This window comes from Habropoda laboriosa, unplaced genomic scaffold, assembly GCF_001263275.1.
Source record: "Habropoda laboriosa isolate 0110345459 unplaced genomic scaffold, ASM126327v1 scaffold64, whole genome shotgun sequence".
Lineage (NCBI taxonomy): Eukaryota > Metazoa > Arthropoda > Insecta > Hymenoptera > Apidae > Habropoda > Habropoda laboriosa.
This window is the reverse complement of record NW_017100183.1, coordinates 483,593-505,474: the sequence shown is the minus strand read 5'-3', so window position 1 is coordinate 505,474 and position 21,882 is coordinate 483,593. Positions and strand designations below refer to the sequence as shown.

The window sequence follows — 21,882 nt, the reverse complement described above, 5'->3', positions numbered from 1 at the left end:
AGGTGGAGCGTGGGTGCCCGCCAGCCAATAGGAAACGGTTTCTCTCTGTCCTTCTCGCACACTATTGCGTTCCTTGTCTAATATCTCTGTTTATATTCTGTATTCCTATTAAAAAGTCGTATTTCGCGACACCAAACACGACATGACATTAGGTTCGCCCACCATTTTCTCTCTCCATATCTACCCCTTTTCTTTTCCTTGTGTCTTACTCATTTCTGTATTGCTGAATACTACGACGAGATATCTTCTGTGGTAGGCATGACTTCTAATGGTACTTTACCATATTCCAGTGAGAATTACACCAAAATTAATCACACAGATCAACCAAAAAATTCTGCATTAATCACTCTACTACACATTGAATTAGGAAAAATTTTTTTTAATAATCAAAATTATGAATTTTCAATATCTTACAACTTACAATGGAATCACAGACAACGTACAGGATAGACCTAACATCTTATGGGACTTTATGTCCGCGGCACGAGGGCCGGGAAGACCCTTACCACTTTCTTGTCGTTTCCAACGTTACCGATTCAGCATAGAATAAGATTACAACAGTAGTAGTGGTTGGAATTACAATTAAACGCGACTACGGAACTACTAATAAAAAGGTAACGTAATTGTTTATTAGTAGATGAATCATTGCATCCGGGTGTTCTACTGCTGACAACAGAAAAGATTGTAAACAGTTCTAACCAGGCAATCCGATAAATGTATGTATCTTTACATGTAGATTTAACAAACCAAGTCTTTTTACATCTGTCGACTTTACCATCATCGATGGTTGGATTGTCTATAAATCCTAAGCTCACAGCTTTATATCATACAGATAAATAAGTATGTAGACGTGATAGCAATAAAATCCCATAAGATAATAGGTCTACTCTGTATCTCGTCTGTGATCTAATTTAAAACATTATCTACATTGATAAGATATTTCTTTAAATTAATACACATACTTGGACATTAAACAAAGTATATAATGTTCTGTTTATCAAATAAAAGCAGATAAGCAACATGAAATGTACTCGGTGAAAGTAACGAAGCTTATGCAATATGAAACACATCAGGTGTCGAGGTATTCAAGTATAAACTTTATTTATAGATAAACATAAAATCCTAACCAATACTAAAAAGTATAAGAATAAAAATGTTATATTTTTCTATAGAATAAAGGAAATGTTTGAAAGTTCGTGTTCATTGCCGCCTAACAGTACGCTACAGTAAATAGGAAGTACATTTCCAAGAATAGAAATGAAAGATGAAAACTATTACTGTTGTTAATTGCCTCGTAAAGATATGCTGTGAAACATATGTACGCAGCGGAAAAATCGAAGATTACCGATGCACTTTATGCTCTACTTCTTTATCTTACGTAACTATCAATAGAGATAATTGTCGATACCATATCATTAATAAAGGCAATTCAAACTTTTTATTGTTAATAGTTTAGTAAAAGCTACAGATGTTCAAATAATTTAATACATGCTGAGAAGGCAAAAAAGTAGGTATGGTGGGGTGACACTGATAAAAGCAAGCGCGAGGAAGAAGGTCCGTTGAAACGAGTGGCAGTCATTGAACGTGCTCCAATTCAGATTTTCTTTGTCTACAAAAGTTTGAATTTTCCAAACATGTTCAATCGTGCGATAATTATTCATACTTTACTTTTCTTTGTGATCGCAAATGTGAATGGGTGAATAATAAATTTGTTACATGTATCTTCACGATATACTCTTAAGAATTACATCGATATAAAGAATCGTTTTTATAGGGAAGAAGATTACTGGAGACGCGGGTCGGCATCGAAGGACTTCGACGTCTTAATTTTCACACAAAGCTGGCCTAAAACTGTTTGCTTCACGTGGAAAGAAAGTTCGACAGCGCATACATGTTCATTTCCAAAAGACCGCGATGAGTGGACGATCCATGGTATTTGGCCGTCCCAGTACCATAAACTGGGTCCACAATTTTGTGATAAGTCGAGACCGTTTGACCCGAAAGCTTTAAACACAATACAATCCGAATTACAAGAAAAATGGATAGATGTAGAATACGGAAGGCAATCGTACTCCCTTTGGGAACATGAATGGAACAAACACGGTACTTGTGCGGCACAGCTGAAACAATTAGACACGGAAGTGAAATATTTCAGCGAAGGTATTAATTTGCTGGTAAAGTACGACATGAAGAACGTATTAGCGAAAGCTAATATTTTACCTGGCCGAAAATATGATGCGACGACTCTTCTGAACGCCATTGAACAAGTATTAGGCAAAAGGGGTGTAGTGATATGTAGGAAAAATCATGTAAGGATTTCTTTACTTATCTTATCATATTAATATTTATATTCTAATAAATTTAACGTCGAAATTATTTTAGAATACTGGAGAATCGTATATACTCGAGGTACGAATATGTTTGGATAAAACATTAGGATTAATCAATTGTGACGGAGTTTACGGATATCCGACGAATTGCGATACCTCGGAACGTGTAACATATCCAGGTGAAGTACCGCAATTGTACAATGTAGTACAAGTATGACGATGGTATGAACTAAATTAAAACTGTAAAGTAACATGTGCCGTAACGTCTGTTACATACCCTTGAATGGATTAAAAATTTGATATAAATTTCTCAGTATTTTTAAATGTATATTTTTCGTTTCACCTGCATTAATTACAAATGGAAAATGTTTTATAATAAGAGACGTTTTAAAATGCTGCCTTTTTCATAAACAATTTGCAGAATATTTTACAATGACATATTAGCTTAGAAATTGTTATTACTGATTGCATGGCAAATAATAGTTGATATTTACGACGTTCATTCCACTTTCCTCTGCACAATTAAAACTGCAGATGGTACTAGGCCTGAAAATATAATCATAGTATTGAAACGACTGGATTTCCTAGTTTCAAATATAGGAATACTGGGAAACATTTCAATAAAACAAATACAATACCAAGTAATATTATAATCTCTAACAGCATACCTAAAACATTTAGTGGAGTTTCATAGTCATCTTCAGTAAAGATTTTCTTTGGGAAATTTGTCATTAAGTTAAATGAATCTGGTGCATCTGTCCTATTAAGTTCAATAAACAATCTCACAGCAGACAATTGTTCCTTACTACCAAAATTCTGTGTTAAAGTCTCTCCATTAGTGAGCCTAATCTAAAATGTTAAATATTGTTAAATCATTCACACATTGAAAGTAGCAATACATGTACATATATATGTCATTACATGTAATTTCGTTTCGTTATATTCTTTCTTAGAAGGAGTGGTACATGGTGATAGAGGCACAGGAGGAGGTTCTGTTGGCACTTTATCAACATTAGCTTTAGCACGTCTAGCAGCCTTATCAGCTTCAATTTGTTCTCTAACTCTTTGCCGGGCTTGTTTCTCTTCTTCTTTCTCGCGTTTCCTTTCCTCCAGTATCTTTTTCATTTCCAACTCCTCCAATCTGTGATTGAAGTAGACTCGGTGAATACAAATTCCCCTTTCACTGAAAAGAAACACAGCTTACCTTCTTCTAGCTTGAGCCATTTCTTTTCCTGATTTTATTCTATTTTTCTCCCTTTCTTGTGCATCTTTCTTTTCTTGTTCATCCCGCTCTTTATTCTTTTGTCTCAGCTTTTCTGTCAATATTCGTAATTGTTCTCTCTTTTCCTCCTCTGTAAGGGGTTTTTTCTCCTCTGTGCTCTCAGAAAACCTATCGTGTCCAGACTTTGTTGCATGAATTTCAACTTCCAAATTAGATTTAAATAATTTTCCACAACTACAAATACATATTAAACTGTGAATTAAAGCAAATAGGATATATACAGGCAACTACCTACATATATATATACAGATATTATGCTTACATATCACACTTCATAGATTTAGCAATCTCAGTAGTAGATACTTGACCACCAGCATCAGCAGTGTCTTCTTGGTCTGGTGTTTGAACAATAGATGCGGGTGCACTTTCAGCGATAGGTGGTTCAGATGATGGTTCAGCATCATCTGAATGAGCCAAGAGCCTAAAATAAAAATTAAGATCGTCATCGGACGACGAGAATGAAGCCACGGCCTTTCTCGTACCATTCAAAATATTAAAGGTTAGACATATCGATTAACGAGTCACTTAAAACCCTTACGCTTTAGACTCGCTGAAACCCATATCGATCAGCATATTTATTTCACTCGACGACATTTTTTACTTTATATTTTCAAAGCTTAACGAATATTTCAGTAATGAAACAGTATCGAGCAAGCAAGCGAGCGATCAAAAAACTTAACGTCACGTTGAACCGACGCGCTACCTATATCAATCTGTACGTTGCAAAATCTTACTGGCGGAGTTACTTTACCGGAAGTCGCATGCACTTGAATTTTTAAAGTGAAATTGTCACATTTAAACGTATAAACATTTATTCGCACCACTCGAAGATAATTCAAAAGGCACAGGTACAATGAAAAGATCTAGATTTCCAAAGAAGCATTATAAAGTGAAGTGTAATGATGGTTTATTTTCACTCTAAATATTGTTTACAGTCAACAAAAACATTTAATACACTGTAGTTTTCATTCGTTCTCATAGTTCATAAAATATCATTGGGAATTTAATACAGATTTAGGTGAAACAAAACAAAACGAGTACATTAATAGAAATGAATACTTAAGTAATGAAACTCAAGCATAGGTACACATTAAAAACATATCTTAAGTAATAATGCAATATACTGTTACATTAGCGAGGAACAGTCACGAATTATAACTTGGAAAAAATTCCCAATAATTTTTCAATTCGCCTCTAGATGACGATGACAAAGAAACCAGTCAACGGAATCGTTAAACTTTACCTTAATTTGCGTTAAGATCTTAAGAAAAAACATTTCACTCATAATAGAGCTATAGATTGGGCAGCATTGGTCGAGGGTTTAGGGGTGTGTCAGGATAACACTCTCCTTGCTCATTCTAAAGTTCTCTATTTGAGTTCTGGAAACCCTGCTTATCTAAAATTCAATACAAGTAACATATTTTCGAAACTATGGTATCAGAAATGATTAAAAGGCAATTTGAAAAAAATGAAATATATATATTCTGAAAAACAAGGAACAGAGAGGAGAGAAAGTTCAGTCCACAAAGGTTAACAACACACCTTCAGTTGAATCCCCCCCTTTCTAATATTCTTAGTAAACACCTTCCAATTAAGTATCATCTTCGGTTATCAGCTGCTTAAATTATCAATGCGCCCCGAAAGATATTGAACGAATTAAGAATGTTGAGGCGCCATGGCCGTACACCGAGAAGCGGTTTCTTCGTCCTTGGTTGATACAGTTAATAACAAATGGTCAGAACTTTCTCTCTCTAATGGAATCAAAAATAGTCACATGGCTTGAGAAAACTGCAGATTCAATGATCGAACAAAATTAAGCCCCAAGAAGACTGTGGAAGTGAAATTTTAGCTAAAGAGGCGAGAGTGTTAAGCAGACAGGTTGACGATCTTTCGGTCCAGTTGACTACTGTAGGGACTCTTCCAAAAGAGCCGTCAACTTCACAGTCTCCTGCGGGTTGAGCCTACGGTACATCGAAGAAGTGCCCAGAGTCGAACAGATGACGATGTGCAGATTGATACAATCCTCGCGCAATATCTACTACTATATTAGCCAAATGAATGTTCAGCAATAAACGTTTCAACGGTGAAACAGTACATCGCATTGTTAACTAAGATAATTTCATAATGTATATTATTGGAATAGTGATTGTAATTTGATAGGTTCTAGACATTACTTTCTTTTCTTTTTTTTTTTTTTTTTCATGGCTGAAGAAACGAAGGTGTAGCCCTAAAGTACTGTTAAGTTAGAAAGGTTATTCTAAAGATTATTAATATTCTTGGGATGCTTTGTCTCCTTTCCCTGATCCACCAGTACCAGTTTTCTTCGGCAAAAGTACTGCTTGAATGTTAGGCAGGACACCACCTTGAGCGATGGTTACACCCGAGAGCAATTTATTTAATTCTTCATCATTGCGGATAGCTAATTGTAAATGACGTGGAATTATCCTGAAACGAGTGCATAAGATATGTTTAGAGTACATACTTCAAAATCCATATAATGTTCAAAGGTCATTGCTTAACCCTCAATGTATACAAATATATTTCATTTCTTTTATCCTTGAAATAACATACAACAACAAATACTAATAATGGAGAGATAACGATTTAACGAATTTGCAACAGTATGTTCAGATCTAACGATGAAATATCATTTTTTTGTACAGCGGCAGGTAACGTATATATAGACGCGTGAAAAAATTAACTATTTGTAACAATACGGAGAAAAGTTAGAGGGTGCAGACGGAATAAAAGAGTGAGGGAGAAAGAGAGAGTGAGAGAGAGAGAGAGAGGGCTTGCTCTACCAACCTCGTCTTCTTGTTGTCTCTTGCGGCGTTCCCGGCTAACTCGAGTACTTCAGCGGCCAAATATTCCATTACAGCAGCCAAATAAACCGGTGCTCCAGCTCCAACTCGTTCTGCGTAATTTCCTTTTCTCAGAAGACGATGGATTCTTCCGACTGGGAATTGCAGCCCTGCCCTACTACTGCGGGTCTTCGCCTTTCCCTTGGTCTTTCCTGAAAGAACACGTATAAATGGTTTTCGTGTTCTTCAATAGTTCACAGCATCATATTGCGGCAAAAGGAACGCGATACTTACCACCTTTACCACGTCCTGACATTTTTTACAATTTTTCCTGAAAACTTTCCTTAAACACAAGTAACGGAAGATGCTTCCCCTCGGAATATCAAATAGCGAATGAACCTCTAGCCTGCTCGACGACGGTTATGCGTATGTACGTCAGATATTTTGGCGGCGACAGTTAGGTCGGTGCTCGTTTGCGCGGGAACGCTACCTCTACCTTAACGATACTTGTGGCGCCGCCAGCCTAACACCAAAATCCCTAGATGAATCAACGAATTGTTTATTAATATCATTAATACCCCTTTTCAGATGATAATTGACGAGCAAAATTGTACGTAGAAGAGGAAATATTATTTTTTCTGGACTAAATGATTCGATTAACGATTATCTAACGCTTCTCCATTGCTTATACTTTTCTTTTTTGTAACAAATCGTCATTGTCACCAATTGCACAGCCTATGGAAAACAAACAAACGAGTTTCAGTACACAGAGGGCGGCGATAACGAAAAAAACTAGTTTTCTTAATTATTCCAACGGTCAAACAAACATGTAACGACAAATTCGAAGTCCATGAAAATATAAACACACTACGTGGGTTATAGTCGATTATCGATCGCGAGTAAAAGAATTTCTTACAACTGTACGGAAGAGGGGAGTAGGAATAAATATACTCGGAAAATTCATATTTTCAACAATTTACTCCTAGGCTCTTGTTTTGGCCAGATCAAGACCGACAAATAATTTGCGGCCTTTTTTTTGTTATACAATGCATAAAAATAATGATATTTACAAATGTAGGATAACGTTAGGCACTCAATGAACAAAACGGTGAAATTATAAATGGTTTTCGTATTATACTTATTGGAGGTGTTGCCATGTATAATTGAACGATACACTCAGAGAGCAGAGTGAGATACAAATGCAAGGATACTAAAAAAAAAAAAATTAGTATAGCGCCGATTTAGTTGAACGTAACAACAAAAAAAAAGGAAAAAAAAAATAAATAAATAAGAAAAAAAGAAAAAAAACTTTTGTAACAAAACGAATTTTATTCGCCTCTTTTTAATGTTGTTTGCGATCCGATTACTGTTCGAACGTGGAATGTTGGAGGTCGGGTAACAAGCATGTTTTCGTATGGAATGTGCTCGCGCGATGTCTCACGTTTTCATTTAAATTAAGTCACTTTACCTACGTAAGTACCTCACTGCTGTTGAGACATTAATTTCTCTTGTATTCACTGGCCTTTGCGTTCATTATTGTGAACAGTGGACATCGAAAGGAAGGATCGGTCACTATTCTGATTTCTTGGAATCAGACGTGATTTTCCTGTATTTCTACGAATGTCCGTAGACTAGAGTTACTTCTATCTCGAAACATTTTTTCTTTACGTTAAAAATGATCGTTACGGTTCTCTACAGTTTCGACCTTTGTTTTTTTTTTTTCTTCTCTTTTTGTATCCGGATTCTCATCGTAATCGCAGCCTGTGGTTTCTGGTTCGAATGCGTTCGAAAATTTTCGTCAACACAGAGCTCACATATACACTATCCCCCGTTTTATACGATGCAAAATGAAAAAGAAAGTCACAGTCTCTCTCTATATATATACATATATGGGAGTAACTTTTTTTCGATTATCACTGAACCGATTCGATGAACGTGTCCCCTTCTCTTTTATACCAGTAATGTTAACGATCGACTCATATACAAATTGTGACATATCATATTGTTTCAAGTTATTATCTGACATAGAGTCCACATTACGCAGAATAAAATAAGTTATACGATTTGTCTATTTTTCATTAAAATATTATGATACAAATTACAATTATTTATAGTCTAGGGTCTAAGAGCCGTTAGTTGAAAACTATAAAATCTTTATTAGCCACTTCAGCCGTTAGCTAAGAAGTGTATATATTTCGGTATAATTTTGTTTTATACAATAATCATTCTTACACGTGTTCCTCATACTGTGTTGATATGACTGTTCTCGTCGCAATGACGTTTCAACGATCCTCGTTTACGAAATATAAAGGTGCTCCTCGCGGCGATCGTCACGCCGCTTGCGGTCGCTGCGCTATTAACGTTTGTTTACATTTTGTATAACACCACCGTGTGTGTGTGTGTGTGTGTGTGTGTGTGTGTGTGTGTGTGTGTGTGTGTGTACATTTAATCGCAAAACAATACGAAAGGCTGCTGTACATTTGGTCAATAAATCATCCCTCTGAATCTCGTTTTCGCTTGCCTAAGTGTATCATTAAGATTTTATATTTGGTACTGTGTGCTAACGACCCTTAACCCTTCGATAATATCACAGATGAATGAGTTTCCGTGTTGTGCGTTGCGCATCGCTACCTAAGGTTCCTAACAAGTGCGTTGATCCTTTCAATTTTTTCACCGAGCACTCGCCTCTCCGAATCAAGAGCCGTTCTCGCCGATAAGAGTTCGTATATTCTTCGCTCTAGTTGAATAGTTTCGGAACGTAGGTTGTTCGACTGTGCCACCAATTTTGATGTTTCGCTCGTCAAAATTTTCTTCTCCAATGCCTTCCCTGGAACAGTCAAAGGAGGAGGGGATCGCGGAGAGGAGACGTGAGAACGAATCGATCTGTCGTCGGATAAGTTCCGACACCCTGTGAAACAGAGCTCTTACCTTTGGAATATTCTCTGTAGGCGAGCATGATGTCCTCGATGCCGGTCCACTTCGGTCTTCTCTCTTTCCCGCTAACATGGTCGTCCGCGTTCTCATCCACGATCTTAATATCTACGACCTTGCAATGCTGCTTCATTCCGTTCTCACCGGGCATAGGCAAGGCTGGGTAACCCATCGAGACGATGTTCGGAACCAAAGGTGGTAAAGGCGGTGGCCGTTCTGGAACCTGCTTCACTTTCACTCTATCTAAAAGCCTCATCTTCTGCGGTGGTTTCGGCAACGTTGGCGGATTCTTCGAATAAGCGGTGGCGATTCTTTCGCAGTAGGCAGTCACGGAATTTGTACTCTTCCGTTTCTTACGGTCCTGCAGAACGTATTGCCACGTTACCTCTGCCTCTGTAATTTCAAGCCAAGACATTTAGAAGACGTTGAACCAGATTGAACACGCCAAGGATAACAACACCGAGCACGATACACACCGTCTCTTCTGCCAGGAGGCATTACATCGAGGCCTATAGTCCTGAGAAAGCCAACTTTCGGCTCGAAATCTGGCGTATGAAGTAACACGTCCGGATGTTCTCGCGGTATTGGTAATACAGATTCGACTACTTGTTCCGTATCCAAAGGTACATCCGGTGGATCTGGATTCAACCTGAACCTCTTCTCCACTTTACAAAGTTCTATCTCTACAGGAGGGGGAAACAGAGGGAAAGAAGGTTGAAAGAGTGAGAACGAAGATAAGTAAAGAGAATTAAATTCTTACCGTTCCTCATACTTAAAGTAGTTAGACCGAACATGGCGAGGAAAGCGAGCTTCTTGTCCGAATATTGTAACTTGGCCGGCGGGCCCTTGGTGATCCATAGATCCACATCCCTCATCTCTTCTTCGCCTTCCGAATCGGAACTACACGCGATACCTGCATTCCTTTCCCGTTTCCTTTTCCTTCTCCTCTCGGCTAGATCTAACGAGGACGTCAACTCTTTCGGCTTCTCAGGTACAAGAAAAGACTTTTCGCCCGTACAATCTTGTTTGACTAGAGCCTTGCTCAGGTCAGGCACATTTAACACCGCTGGCTCGCACTTCACGGAAATCTCAGTCAAATTATTGCACTTGTCGGTGAAACAAAATGCGGTTTTCAGCTCGTTGGAGAAATTCAACAGTTTCTCTTGGTATTTTGGTATCTGCAGGAGAACGTTGGAAACGTTCTGACAGGTACGCAAAACTTCCTCAGACTTGATGCTCTGCATCAGCTGAGTGGTGTCTATAGGCTTCTGTGCGATATCGTTTATACTGAACTTAAAACTCGGTTGAAACGATAATGTGGACAAAACGTTACTCTGATCGCTCTGCATCTTAGACTCTACCTCGGGCTTAATCTCTTTCTCGGCGAGATTAAATTTCAGAGGCTGAAAGGCGGGTGGTGGACCCTTTCCTTGTTGCTCGTAAGTTAGATGGCCAGCCAACGGTTTGTTCTCTTGAAGCGAATTCTTTCCTAGATGATTCGTCGTTGACTGTTTCGCTGCGTGATTATTATCCATCTTCTCGTTACAAGAAGAGTTCACTTTGCTCTCTTTCGTCGATGGATCCGTGCTACTCTTGTGATGCGAATTCGCGTGATTCGCAATCTTGCTCCCGTTACCTGGGAGCAGATTGTTACTGTTATAACTCACGTTTCCCATCGTTTTCTCCGTGGAAACGCAATTTACAACATTCGACGAGGAATTTTCGTTTCGTTGAGCCACTGTCACGGCCGGTGACGTCGTCGTGGTCGTTGCCGTTGTCGTTGCAGCCGCCGCCGCCGCCGCTTGATTGCATTCACCGGCGTGATGAGAGCTCTGTTTCGTGGAATTCGAACTGGTGACGGTGGTACTAGCGGTATTGCTCGAGCTACCACCGATAGCGCTGGTGGTCGTCAGCGTCGGGACGTTTATCTTAGGTTGAGAATGATGCTGATGAGGAGAGGACGACGACGAGAAATGCGGTGGTTTGTATAAACTAGGTACATGCGAGACAGGTATGTGAGGATGATGAAACTGTTGAGGTGGATACGGGATTGGCTGTGACAGCGACTGCTGAAGACTCGTGCCTTTCGTAGCGTCCACGATGGAATTATCGGCTATTATCTGGCCGACGATCATCGTTTGACACGAGGTGGTCGTGACGGGTGACTTTATCGGCGATTCCTGATAGGGAAGCTGGTTGGTTATACTGTGATTATGACTGTTTATGATCGGTCGCTGCTGAGGCTTGGACGAGGAGCGAAACGAATCTTCGAACGGTCTGACGAAAGCCGGCGGCTGCGAGGTAACCGACGTGCTCGTGGTTGTGGTTACGGTGGTCATCGTTGTACTCGTGCTCGAAGCATTTACGGTGGTGTTCGTCGAACCGGTGTCTTTGCTTCTGGAGGTATGAACGCCGTGAGACAAGGGCGGCGATTTATGGGTCAAAGTCATATGATTTACGCTATTGATAATCGAGGGAACGGCGTTAGGTGTTCCGTGCGTGGTCATCGTGCCGCTGCTTGTCGTTGTACCGTTCACGCTGCTGTTGCGTTGTTGATGTTGCGACGACGACGCGGATAGCGGTTGCGGCGGTGGCTGTTGCACTTGTTGTTGCTGTTGGTGCTGCTGCTGATGGTATATAGAAGTCGTAACCGTAGTTGCGCTGCTCATTATCGTAGCTGTATGCTGACTAGAATGAATGGTAGTCGAGGATACGGGCGGTAAATGGAGAGAAGGTATAGAAATGATAGGCGCCAGAGGCATGCTTAGGGGTGGAGGCGGTGGCGGCGGTCCTATTACCGCCGGCGTTAAGGATGACATAGAGGCTATAGAAGGGATAGGTGGAGGGCCGATAGGCGCGGAGCTTATGGCTGGCGGAGGTCCAAGGTTCAAGGGAGGCAAAGTAGAAGCCAAAGGAGGAGGCATGGCCGCGGAGCTGACGGAACAGATAGAAGCCGAACCCAGGGACGGTGGTCCAATGGGAGCAGTTTGATTTGGGAACGGTGGCAAACGAGAATGGTAGATGTTGGCCGTTGCCGTTGGATCGGACGATGCTGTCGGAGCTGCCGATGGCGGTGGCGGTGGTTGCGGTGGTTGTTGCGGCGGTGGTGGCGGTGCTGCTGCTGCTGCTGCTGCTGTTTGCGGTGGTGGCGGTGGTGGTGGCGGTGCTGTTGGTGCTGGTGGTACAGGTGGTACCGGTGGTGGCGGTGGTTGTTGTGCTGCTGCTGTTGCTGCTGCCGGAGGGGCTGAAGTGGAAGACTGCTCTTCTTTTCTCGACTGATGGTGACTATTACTGACAGATCCAACGCTACTGTTATTGTTCTGGTTGGCAGTGACGTTGCTGTTGGTATTGCCAGCGCCGCTACCGGTTCCACTTGCCCGATCTCTGTTCTCGCGTTCTCGCTCCCGGTCGCTATGCATCTGAGCCGCTATGGTCGGCTTCCTAGCTGGAACAAATCCCGAACACAGTGCTTGGTAATCTTCCACTGATCTACTCTTGTGGACTTACTATTTAGTAATAGGACTCTCGATATCGCTTTCAAAAATTTCTTTTCTTTTTTCCGCGACGCATATCGGACAACTCTACTATTCGTTTCGTTTCATTGATTCTCTGTCGGACTCGTGCGCGAGGAGAAGCGTTCTTCGGAGATACGTATGTGTACATACATATACGCGTGTATTTATTCTCGAGTGTAAGTACGTACGTACGTACGTACGATAGATGGATAGATCGATAGATAGGTAGATAGATAGATAGACAGATAGACAGATAGATAGATAGATAGATAGATAGATAGATAGATAGATGGATAGATGGATAGATAGATAGATAGATAGATAGATAGAACGGGTCGCATACACCGCAAACGTTCCTCAAGGAAAAACGCATCTTTCGAGGAATTGAACGTATATATCGGAATAAAAATGTTTCGGACAAGTGAACGCATGAATTTGAAGGATTGTGCGCGCGTTGCGCGTTCCCTATAAAACGCTACGAACGAACGGTTCCGACTGATTCAACTTACCTGAGCGATCCTGTCGTTAGAAGAAGTAACTGGTTGATGTATTCAGTTGGAAGTATTGGGGATGATTGCCGTTAGAATTTCAATGAAATCAGATAATTTCGCTCGCTATTGGGACGCTCGCGGTCAACAACGTCGTATCACCGAACGGCGTGAGAAAACTGATAACGTTTTTTTTCAAATGATAGAGATTCGCTGAATCCTCCCCAAAACTGTTTCAGAAAATGAATCGAGGGTCAAGAATTCCAAGTCAATCAGAATTTTGATCACGTTTTTTTTTTGCAATGTTTATTTTCAATTATAGTCCAAATATACATGTTTACATAATAAATTATATAAAAAACGGTATAATTTTGATAAAAGAACATGTGTGACAAAGTTATATACATCGGTGGATCAAGTCAATAATGGGTAGAATATGTTTACTACAATTAAGAAAAAACCATTCTGACACTGATCGTTTAATTGCAAATTTCTAAAACAGTTGCGGGAACTAACGCAAGAGTGCACTACGCTTCGGAAAATGATACACAAAAGCTTGCAATTAGATCGATTTAGCACAGACTCTGTCCTCCGTTCATTGTTTCGCGCAAAAAAGTACCACACGCTCGTTTTAGTTTGGAAGGCGATACGAAACGTTTCGTACAGCCAGTCATCGTCTACCCACTTACACTTTCAGAGACGAGAAATAAAAAAAAGAAACGGAAAATGCCGGTGAAAGGAGAGAAAGAAAAAAAAAAAAAGGGGGAACAAATTGGAAGAACACATATCGACGAGAGACCAACGTCCACCGATTGTCGTTTTAAATTGTAACAATTACACGTTTAACACACACGTTGTACATACGTGTTCGGAAAAGGCGAATGGAAAAGTGAATTTACGAAAAGAAAAAGATTCCTTTGCACAAAAGGACGTGTAAAAAGTTTGGGAAAAAGAAGGTTTACGTAACCATGTAACGTCGTCCTTCGAACAAAAGTCGAGCGTAACGACCAACAACGAAGATAAGTTCTTTTCCATACAAGATGTGCACTCTTATGTTGAAGTTTCGCCGTTAAACACGGTTGCTAACTACAAAACGATTAACTATGTAACGAACATGTTATTGTACATGAGTGAGAGGTTTCATTCCAACACTACAAAAATTCTCTGGAACATATAATGCCTCGAATACGAGACTTACTCTTCTAGTATAAACAGAGGATAGTCGCAGGTTGCCGATAAGTCTGACTTCGGTCTACAGGTAAACGAAATCATTGGCTAAATCGGGTGACGGAAATGCGACTGCATATTTTGTTACCGTTTTCGATCGATCCTAGGATACTTTCTTTTTTACTCTCTCTCTCTCCCTCTCTCTCTCTCTCTCTCTCTCTCTCTCTCTCTCTCTCTCTCGTTTCACTGCAAAGCGTTCGAACAGAGGTCTCCCGAGGGTTGACAGACCGTTACGTGACTGACCAACGGTTACTGTTTTCTGATTTCGATTCAAGCGAGAACGAAAAAAATAAACTTATCAGAAGAAAGGGGAAAAAAGGCGGGGCGGGGGACGGCGAATAAGAAAACGAAATGGAAGAAAATAAAAACCGAAGAATAAACTGTGAAGCTTAACAACTCGACCATCGAGCTATACACGCTTGCCTAAAAAATATCGATTCTACCATCATAAGAAACGATTAGCTACGACTATAACTTCGATTATATCTAGATTAAAATTAGAAGCGTAGTATGTTTGTTTTTTTGTTTCCTGTTTTGTTTCGATTCCATTCACAGTCAGGTATATATTCTACAACGACTTCTCCTCGCTTGTTGCTTCGCCAGTTTCGTCCGTTCTTTTTCACGGTAAACTGTCGCTCGCAATACAGATCGTTCAGACTTAGCGTTATAAACTCGACGTTCTCTATCGTCGAGGGTTCGATCGCTTGCTTGGCACCGATTGTTAAAAACTAAAAGAAACGTCGAGACGAAAGAACGAAAGGATGGATTATTCACGGATGGACACGCTCTCCACTGGAAACGAATTTCAACGCGAACGGATTACTTTCTAGTCGTCGGAAGAAAGAAGAAGTAGTAGAAGAAGAAGAAGAAGAAGAAGAAGAAGAAGAAGAAGAAGAAGAAGAAGTAGAAGAAGAAGAAGAAGAAGAAGAAGAAGAAGAAGAGTGGTGGAGAAAGCGGAAAAAGATCGAAACGAAAACGCGTTGTGCGCTATCGCGACCGCACACACACACAGAGTAAGAAAAAGAAATACGGATGTAAAAAGAAGAAAAAAAGGGGACGCGGCGAGACTTGAGTCGACGATGACGATGATAGAGAGGATCGGTCGCGTTTGTAAGACACACGTCGTGAGGGGACACACGCTCGCAAGAGTAAAAGAATAAACAGAGCTATAGAGAAAGAAATAGAAAGAAGAAAGGTTATTTCCGCGCGTAACAAGCGACGGGACAGAAGTCTCGCGATCGCTCGTAATCGATGCTTTCTTTTTAATGAAAGGCAGTGGGGGGTGGAGCGACTCGCTCACCTGCAGTATCGGCGGATGCAGGTGCAGGCGCGGGTACCGGGGCCGTAGGGGCAGAATTTCGTGCCGCTCTTCTCCTCTCCTCCTCCTCCCTGAGTGCCGCTTGTTCCCGTGCTTGCCTCAGCCGGTGCTCCTCCTCCAGTTTCAGTCTGAAACGAGAATCGCATCGCCGTTCGTAAAGGAGGTATGCATATCGGGAAGAGAGAAAAAGTGAATCGCTTTCCTCCGGATACACTTACCGCTCGTGCATCACGGGAGACATCAGTCCGAGGGACGCGGGCGGTAGCATGTCTGGACTGTATCTTAACCCGTACAAGGGATACGAGGGTAGCCCAGGAAATAACGGTGGTCTCAGCATTCCACACCGTTCCAAATACAATTGTTCCTCTAACCTGCGTGTCGGAAAGAAGACGATGCTTTGATAGTAGCAGCAGCTGGTTAGGGGCTGCTATACCATTACCTATAAGCGTGTTGGAGGTGTGGCGGTGGGTAGAGACCGTGGTGATAAGGACTGTAGGCGGCAGGATCCAGGGCGAAAGCCGGTGGAGCGTGGGCCGGATGATGCTCGGGCCGGTACGGCTGGAAACCGGAACGGGCCAGCAATTCGGAAGCGGCGGCAGTTACGCTGTGCTTGCTGGTATCCGCGGGCCTCGCAGTCGTGTACAACGAGGGAATCTCCTCTGGTCTTCTCTCGTGAGTAGACCGTTCCTAAAATGCAATACCTTCGCGATACTACGATGGTTATCGACAGAAACGTTCCTCTCACTTTTCTTTGTCCTTGGACGTAGTAACGTTTAGCGTTGAAAAGTGCGGGAGGAGGTGGGTCGCGACCGCTACTCACCTTGGCAGGGGAAGGACCTCTGACCAGAGGAGGCGGCGCTCGGTTCTTAGGGCTGGCGCGAGGCTCTTCTTCCTGAGGTGCCGGCCCTGCCTGTTTAGCCAAATTCCGCAGAGCGGCGGCAAAACTCCTGCTATTTTGTTGACCACCTGGACCTGGTCCGGGGGTATGACCCTGAGGTAAAACGCCGGAACTGGGTCTGTGAGATTTGCTGATCGTGGTCGGTTGCGCTTTGGTGCTGGCAGGCTGCAGACCTGAAACAGGTCCAAGGTTCCCTATCAGATTCACCGGGCTAGGGTATACGCGTACTAGGGTATCGTTCGGTTTCCTTCGGCACGTTCCCGCAACGTTCGTAATCGCGTGCAATTATATCGCGCATTTGTTAACGTTAACATCGCTCTTAGCGTATTTTATAATTACCCCGTAATCGCGGGCAAATAAATAACGCCGCCGATAAACTTGGACCTCGAACGGAGAATGTTTAGCTGGTGAGTCAACTTCTTTATATAATTTTCGCGATAACGAGAGCGGGGAAACGCGACGATAACGGGCGCGGTATTTTACCACGACCAGGCACAGATCGACGTATATTTCAACCTTATCCAATATCTTCCGCTCGTTTAAACCGGTCAAATGAGACGTTAAGCTCAACCTTGCAGTCTCGAGACCCCTTTGATCCCAGTGCTTTTCTTCAAAAAGTCGATGCATAATTCACCGAGATCACGACGACAGCTACAAGTGGGAGGGAAGCATTAGGCGGGCGATAATTAAGTACCGTTCTATCGTCGCAGACGTTCATTATTTTCGACCAGTCGGTGGCAACCGCGACCATACATCGATAACTTGCCTACTTGTTCGCGATTCCAGAAAACGAGGGAAACGACGTTTCTTTCATCTTGGAGGCTGTTTGCGCACGATACGAATCTCGCGGAGAGAACCCGATCTCTATCGAAAAGACGACGGAACGCGAATTCGTTCTTTTTGTAAATCAAGGATCAGCTAGGACACACGTCGGCATCCGGGTGGTCCTTTGTCTGGGACGGCGGACGATCCTCTTTCTCTCTCCGAGTGGCGCGCGTGTGCAAAAGTCCTCCGGTTAAAACGAGAAAGCAGGCTCTCTCTCCGCGGTGATTCCGAGGATGCTTTTCACCCTCCATTCAATTCCTCGTCAGGAGAGCGCACACACCTCCGCTTCTTCTCTACCTCCTCACCACCTTTTCTCTCCTCAACCACGCACCACTCGGTCGCTTCGTCTCGCCTCCTTCTCCCTGCGATTCACCCTCTCCGAACGCCATTTCTTTTCATCCCCTGTACTCTCCACGCTCCTCCTCCAGCTCGTCGTTTTTGTCTTCGTCTTCTTAATAACCTTTCTTTCTACCTCGCGATCCGAAGGGGAAGACGATCGAATCCTAGCTTCGCTGTTTAAGGGATAGTACAGGTTTAATACCGCGATACGTTCGTCGAGATTGCTCGGTGAAAAGGATTCTGGTTGGAGCCGCTAGGAGAGGAGGCGAACGTGCGTGGACGGTTCTTTGTACGGTTTGGCACGAATAGGCCAGCAGCGGTTAGGCGGGGAAGCCGAGAGGGAGAGGGTGTCGAAACGGGAAGCGACGGCATTCGCGACGGCGAACGCGAACGCAAACGACGTAGAGCAGGGTGGGTTGACTCGACGTCGGAAGCACAAGGATTCCAGCGAGTGGAAAGGGTGTAGAGGGTGGTGTTAAGCGGCTTACAGTCTGTTACCATGGTAACGCCACACCACTAAGACAGGAACAGCCTGAATCCAGCCCGCTACTATACTATACGCGTATACTACACCCTATCCAGGCCGTTCCAGCATCCTGCGGAAGAACCTACGCGCGATACCAAAGACCGGCTACGACGGATAAAGGGGGAGGGACGCTCTAACCGATTTACCACCGTCGACTGGAAAATCGAAGGCCCTTCCCGGTTCGCTTTCAGCTTCTGAATCCAGAGGAATCGCGTAATCGTTTAATTAGCCGATTCCCATTAACCCGTCTATCGTTTCGCGTACTTCTTCGCCGATTAAACGGCTACGGGATTCCGAGCGACCGGAATTTCAGATAACAGTCCCCGAGCCAAGTAATTTCTGTCGCGTCTGAAATACCGTGCGAACAATAATTTTGCCCCGGTGAATCCAACAGACTTAAGTCGCGTTGACGATCCATTTACGTTGCAAATTAAACCTCGTAAAGATTGTCAAAGGTAGTGAAATCGAACCGTACCGAGTAATCCATCGATTAAAAAGGAATGAAAAAAGAAAAAGAAAGACGAGAGGTCACTTAGCCGTGGATTTTCCTCGGTCGAAAGACGATAAACAACAGGTGGGAACACTGCCGTGTTATCGCACGTGGAGAAAAAGGAAGGAGGCGTATAAAGTAACGCGGAGGGTGGCATCCGTTTTATAAACGCGCGAACAAAATTCTGACGGGCAGACGCAGAAAAGAGCCGCGTTCTTTTTCTCTCGTGCGCATCGCGTCTATCGATTTTCGCCTCGCGATAAACGAGCATCGTTTCGCCGCGTGCATAAATCGCGAGGACGATTTCACTGAAACAGAAGGAAAAGGACTGAAAACCGTGGACAAAATGATTATCCGAGATTCAGCGACGAGAGCAAGCAATGCGTGAAAGAGGGTGTACAAGGAGGGAGGCACGTGGAGAGAGGTCTCTCGATGGTCCCTCTTCTGGATTTCTGCCCGTTTGCGAAAAACACGAGGGCCTTCTCTTGGGTAGAAAGCCATCGAGCGGGCGAATATTTCCTCTCCGGCGATGTTGGCTGCCAAACTTTCGAGTAGTCTGCGGCCGCAGCGTTCGTTACCCAGCCGCGCGCGATCCTTTCCACCGAGGCCAACCTTGAAATTTCGCGTCTGCCAGCGTCTTCTTCTTAACGTACCTCGTAAAACGAATTAACTACTACTCCAGCCGCGAACTTTATTCTCCTATCAGGTCGGATTTCGCGAACCAAATTCCTTTTGGATCGTTCGAAATAAGAGAAGAAAGGAGGGAGGGGGTCGATTCTCGAACGCGAACGAAATTCCTGGATGGAGGTTGGGTGGAATTGAAATTCGAGGAGCATAGGTACGCGGCGGCTTTACGTCCCACTGAATTCTCTAGCGTCGTAAATTCCGAGCAATATGCGCGCATTACACCGGCGCGGCGCGGCGCGGCGCGGCCTGGCGTCGAGATTCTCGCATTCGATGCAAGCAACGGGGATAGGATATATACGCGGGTACGCCGTATAAGAGGATAGCCGGCAAATGGAGGACGGTGAAAGAGAAAGAAAGCTCCGGAAGGGAGCGGCGCTAACCAGTCGCTCGATATTAAAAACGCTGGGGAAAAGGCCGCAACCTGTCGTCGTCTTTCAACCCGGGATAAACTATACCTCGTTTTCCGTAAATTTTCTTTATCGTGCAAGAGCATTTTCGTCGCTCCCCCGAGACAGAGAGAAGGGTCGGAATAAAGGTAGAAACCAGCGGGCTTCGTGTCAGATCGTGGTTGACCTTTCCCCGCTTAAGCCACTGACTCCTCTAACCCGTGGTAGTTGGCTCGGTCACGGGAAGTCAAGTTCCGCGTGAAAAATCGATACCGGAAAGACTGCCGTGGCGAATCGTAAAAGTGAAACGACCTGTCCGTTACACCGAGCAACGCCGAACAACACCAACCGGAGAGAAAAGACGCGTTAGTCTACCTCCGACGTCGAGAGGCGAGTCAGATATGCCAACTATCTGGTACGCGAGAGAAGAGGAAGAAAGGACGGGGTGGATTTTCGGCAGGCGTTTACTTTCCTCGACCTAGGTAGACCCCTTTTGTTCCTGAACGGTTGGCAACGAACAATCGGTCGCGTCCCTCATCCCTCTCCAACACCCACAGCCCCCTCCTCGGGCCATTTCTCTTCGGCAGAAACCACTCATCGCCACCCCATTCCCCATATTTTTCGGCTGCGAGGTAGGCGCGTGTAAATTGCAGCTTTTACAAAGGGTTGCCAGCCACACGCAGTTAGATCAACATCTGTCGCCGCGCCGGCACGGATGGACATCGAGGTATCTCTCTGTTAGCGATCACGACGGAGGTGGTTTGTTACCACCGCTGCCGGAAATAAAAGTTCTCGGGAAGGGGACGTGTGATCGTTTTATCTGCCCGGTCCTAAATCCTATTGGGAAGTTGTGCAATTGATTCACCGATCGAACGTGGCTATCGTATTTGCAGCGGTGCACGGTGTTGGCGGTATCGATAACGGTTCGCAGAAAGATATCGAATAAACGGTAACCGCTTCACTCCGATTAAAGCATACGGCCGTTCGCATTTCAGTCAGCAACGATATCGAGGAAAATCGATGCAGCTCGCCACCTGGTTCGTAGGCTACAGTCAGCCTTGAAATATTTCGATTAGAAATCCAAGAGAAAAAAACGTCGTTTTCAGAGATTCGCGAGAGGGCGCGAAACGGGCGTTGGTATAACGACACGACCGGGAAAGAGCTGGGAAACTCGGGCTACCCTTACGAGTCCCTTGACATTTTGCCAAGCACCCCCATTGAATCACCATATAAACGACTCGGGGGCTCAACCCCTGATCCGCCCTAACCTCAAATATACGTTTCATTTTAGTACGCTCGTACCGTACCGCTCCAACCATCGTCATGGGCGTCGAATTTCCGCCCCTATTCTCGACTCGCGCCCACAAAGAGAGACCGACCTGTCGAGTCCGTCTGACGTCGAAAAATTCGCGAAAAAGACGAAGAAAACCGACGAAACGGGATAACGAAAGAAGAAGAAAGAAAAGGAGTAGGAAATACGAAGGAAGAACGAAAATTGGAGCAGCGACGCCAATGCGAGTCGATCTCCTCACCCTCGGTGGTAGCGCGGCAGTCCCAAGGGTGCCCCTGGGATTTCGCAAGGTGCTTCGAAATTTCCATATTAATTCGTTAGACTGAGGGAACGTGGCGAGAATCCATAATTTAATAACGTTTTCTCCGTGGCTCGCAGGTGAAATGCCTTCGCGTTCATCCGGCGAATTCGAAAAGGGCGAAGAAACAAAGATCTAGGAAAGATCGCGATGGGTTCGCGACCGGAAGATCGGACAGGCAAATAGGTGAAAGTTCGGAAAGTTGAAACGATCGGAGCGAGAGTAGGAGAGAGGTCGAATCGTTCTCCGT

The 21,882-nt window shown here is 43.6% G+C and overlaps 4 protein-coding genes across 5 annotated transcripts in view; 1 reads left to right on the top strand and 3 right to left on the bottom strand.

Moving 5' to 3' along the window:
• The first annotated feature begins 1,471 nt into the window (after positions 1-1,471).
• Positions 1,472-2,610, top strand: LOC108579177 (ribonuclease Oy). The gene is made up of 3 exons (XM_017942642.1): positions 1,472-1,696; positions 1,775-2,309; positions 2,383-2,610. The coding sequence occupies exons 1-3, from the start codon at positions 1,635-1,637 to the stop codon at positions 2,545-2,547; spliced, it is 762 nt and encodes a 253-aa protein (XP_017798131.1). The 5' UTR covers positions 1,472-1,634; the 3' UTR covers positions 2,548-2,610.
• Positions 2,611-2,676: 66 nt separating this feature from the next.
• LOC108579176 (UBX domain-containing protein 1) lies at positions 2,677-4,206 on the bottom strand. Its single transcript, XM_017942641.1, has 6 exons — positions 4,151-4,206; positions 3,875-4,087; positions 3,535-3,786; positions 3,252-3,471; positions 2,999-3,179; positions 2,677-2,876 (listed from the first exon to the last, which is right to left on the bottom strand). Exons 1-6 carry the CDS (start codon positions 4,204-4,206, stop codon positions 2,830-2,832), a joined length of 969 nt encoding a protein of 322 aa, XP_017798130.1. The 3' UTR covers positions 2,677-2,829.
• A 601-nt stretch (positions 4,207-4,807) lies between these two features.
• LOC108579183 (histone H2A-like) lies at positions 4,808-6,877 on the bottom strand. Its single transcript, XM_017942649.1, has 3 exons — positions 6,708-6,877; positions 6,418-6,625; positions 4,808-6,057 (listed from the first exon to the last, which is right to left on the bottom strand). The coding sequence occupies exons 1-3, from the start codon at positions 6,727-6,729 to the stop codon at positions 5,880-5,882; spliced, it is 408 nt and encodes a 135-aa protein (XP_017798138.1). The 5' UTR covers positions 6,730-6,877; the 3' UTR covers positions 4,808-5,879.
• Positions 6,878-8,178: 1,301 nt separating this feature from the next.
• LOC108579269 overlaps positions 8,179-21,882 on the bottom strand; it is a 45,180-nt gene continuing 31,476 nt past the window's right edge. For both annotated transcript variants that reach the window (XM_017942772.1, XM_017942773.1), the window contains exons 8-15: positions 16,713-16,963; positions 16,332-16,579; positions 16,111-16,263; positions 15,875-16,020; positions 10,105-12,789; positions 9,821-10,027; positions 9,342-9,737; positions 8,179-9,240 (exon numbers count right to left, since the gene is read on the bottom strand). In XM_017942772.1, the coding sequence (XP_017798261.1) occupies positions 9,041-9,240; positions 9,342-9,737; positions 9,821-10,027; positions 10,105-12,789; positions 15,875-16,020; positions 16,111-16,263; positions 16,332-16,579; positions 16,713-16,963 (4,286 nt within the window). In that variant the 3' untranslated portion in view covers positions 8,179-9,040. The remainder of the gene's footprint in view (positions 9,241-9,341; positions 9,738-9,820; positions 10,028-10,104; positions 12,790-15,874; positions 16,021-16,110; positions 16,264-16,331; positions 16,580-16,712; positions 16,964-21,882) is intronic.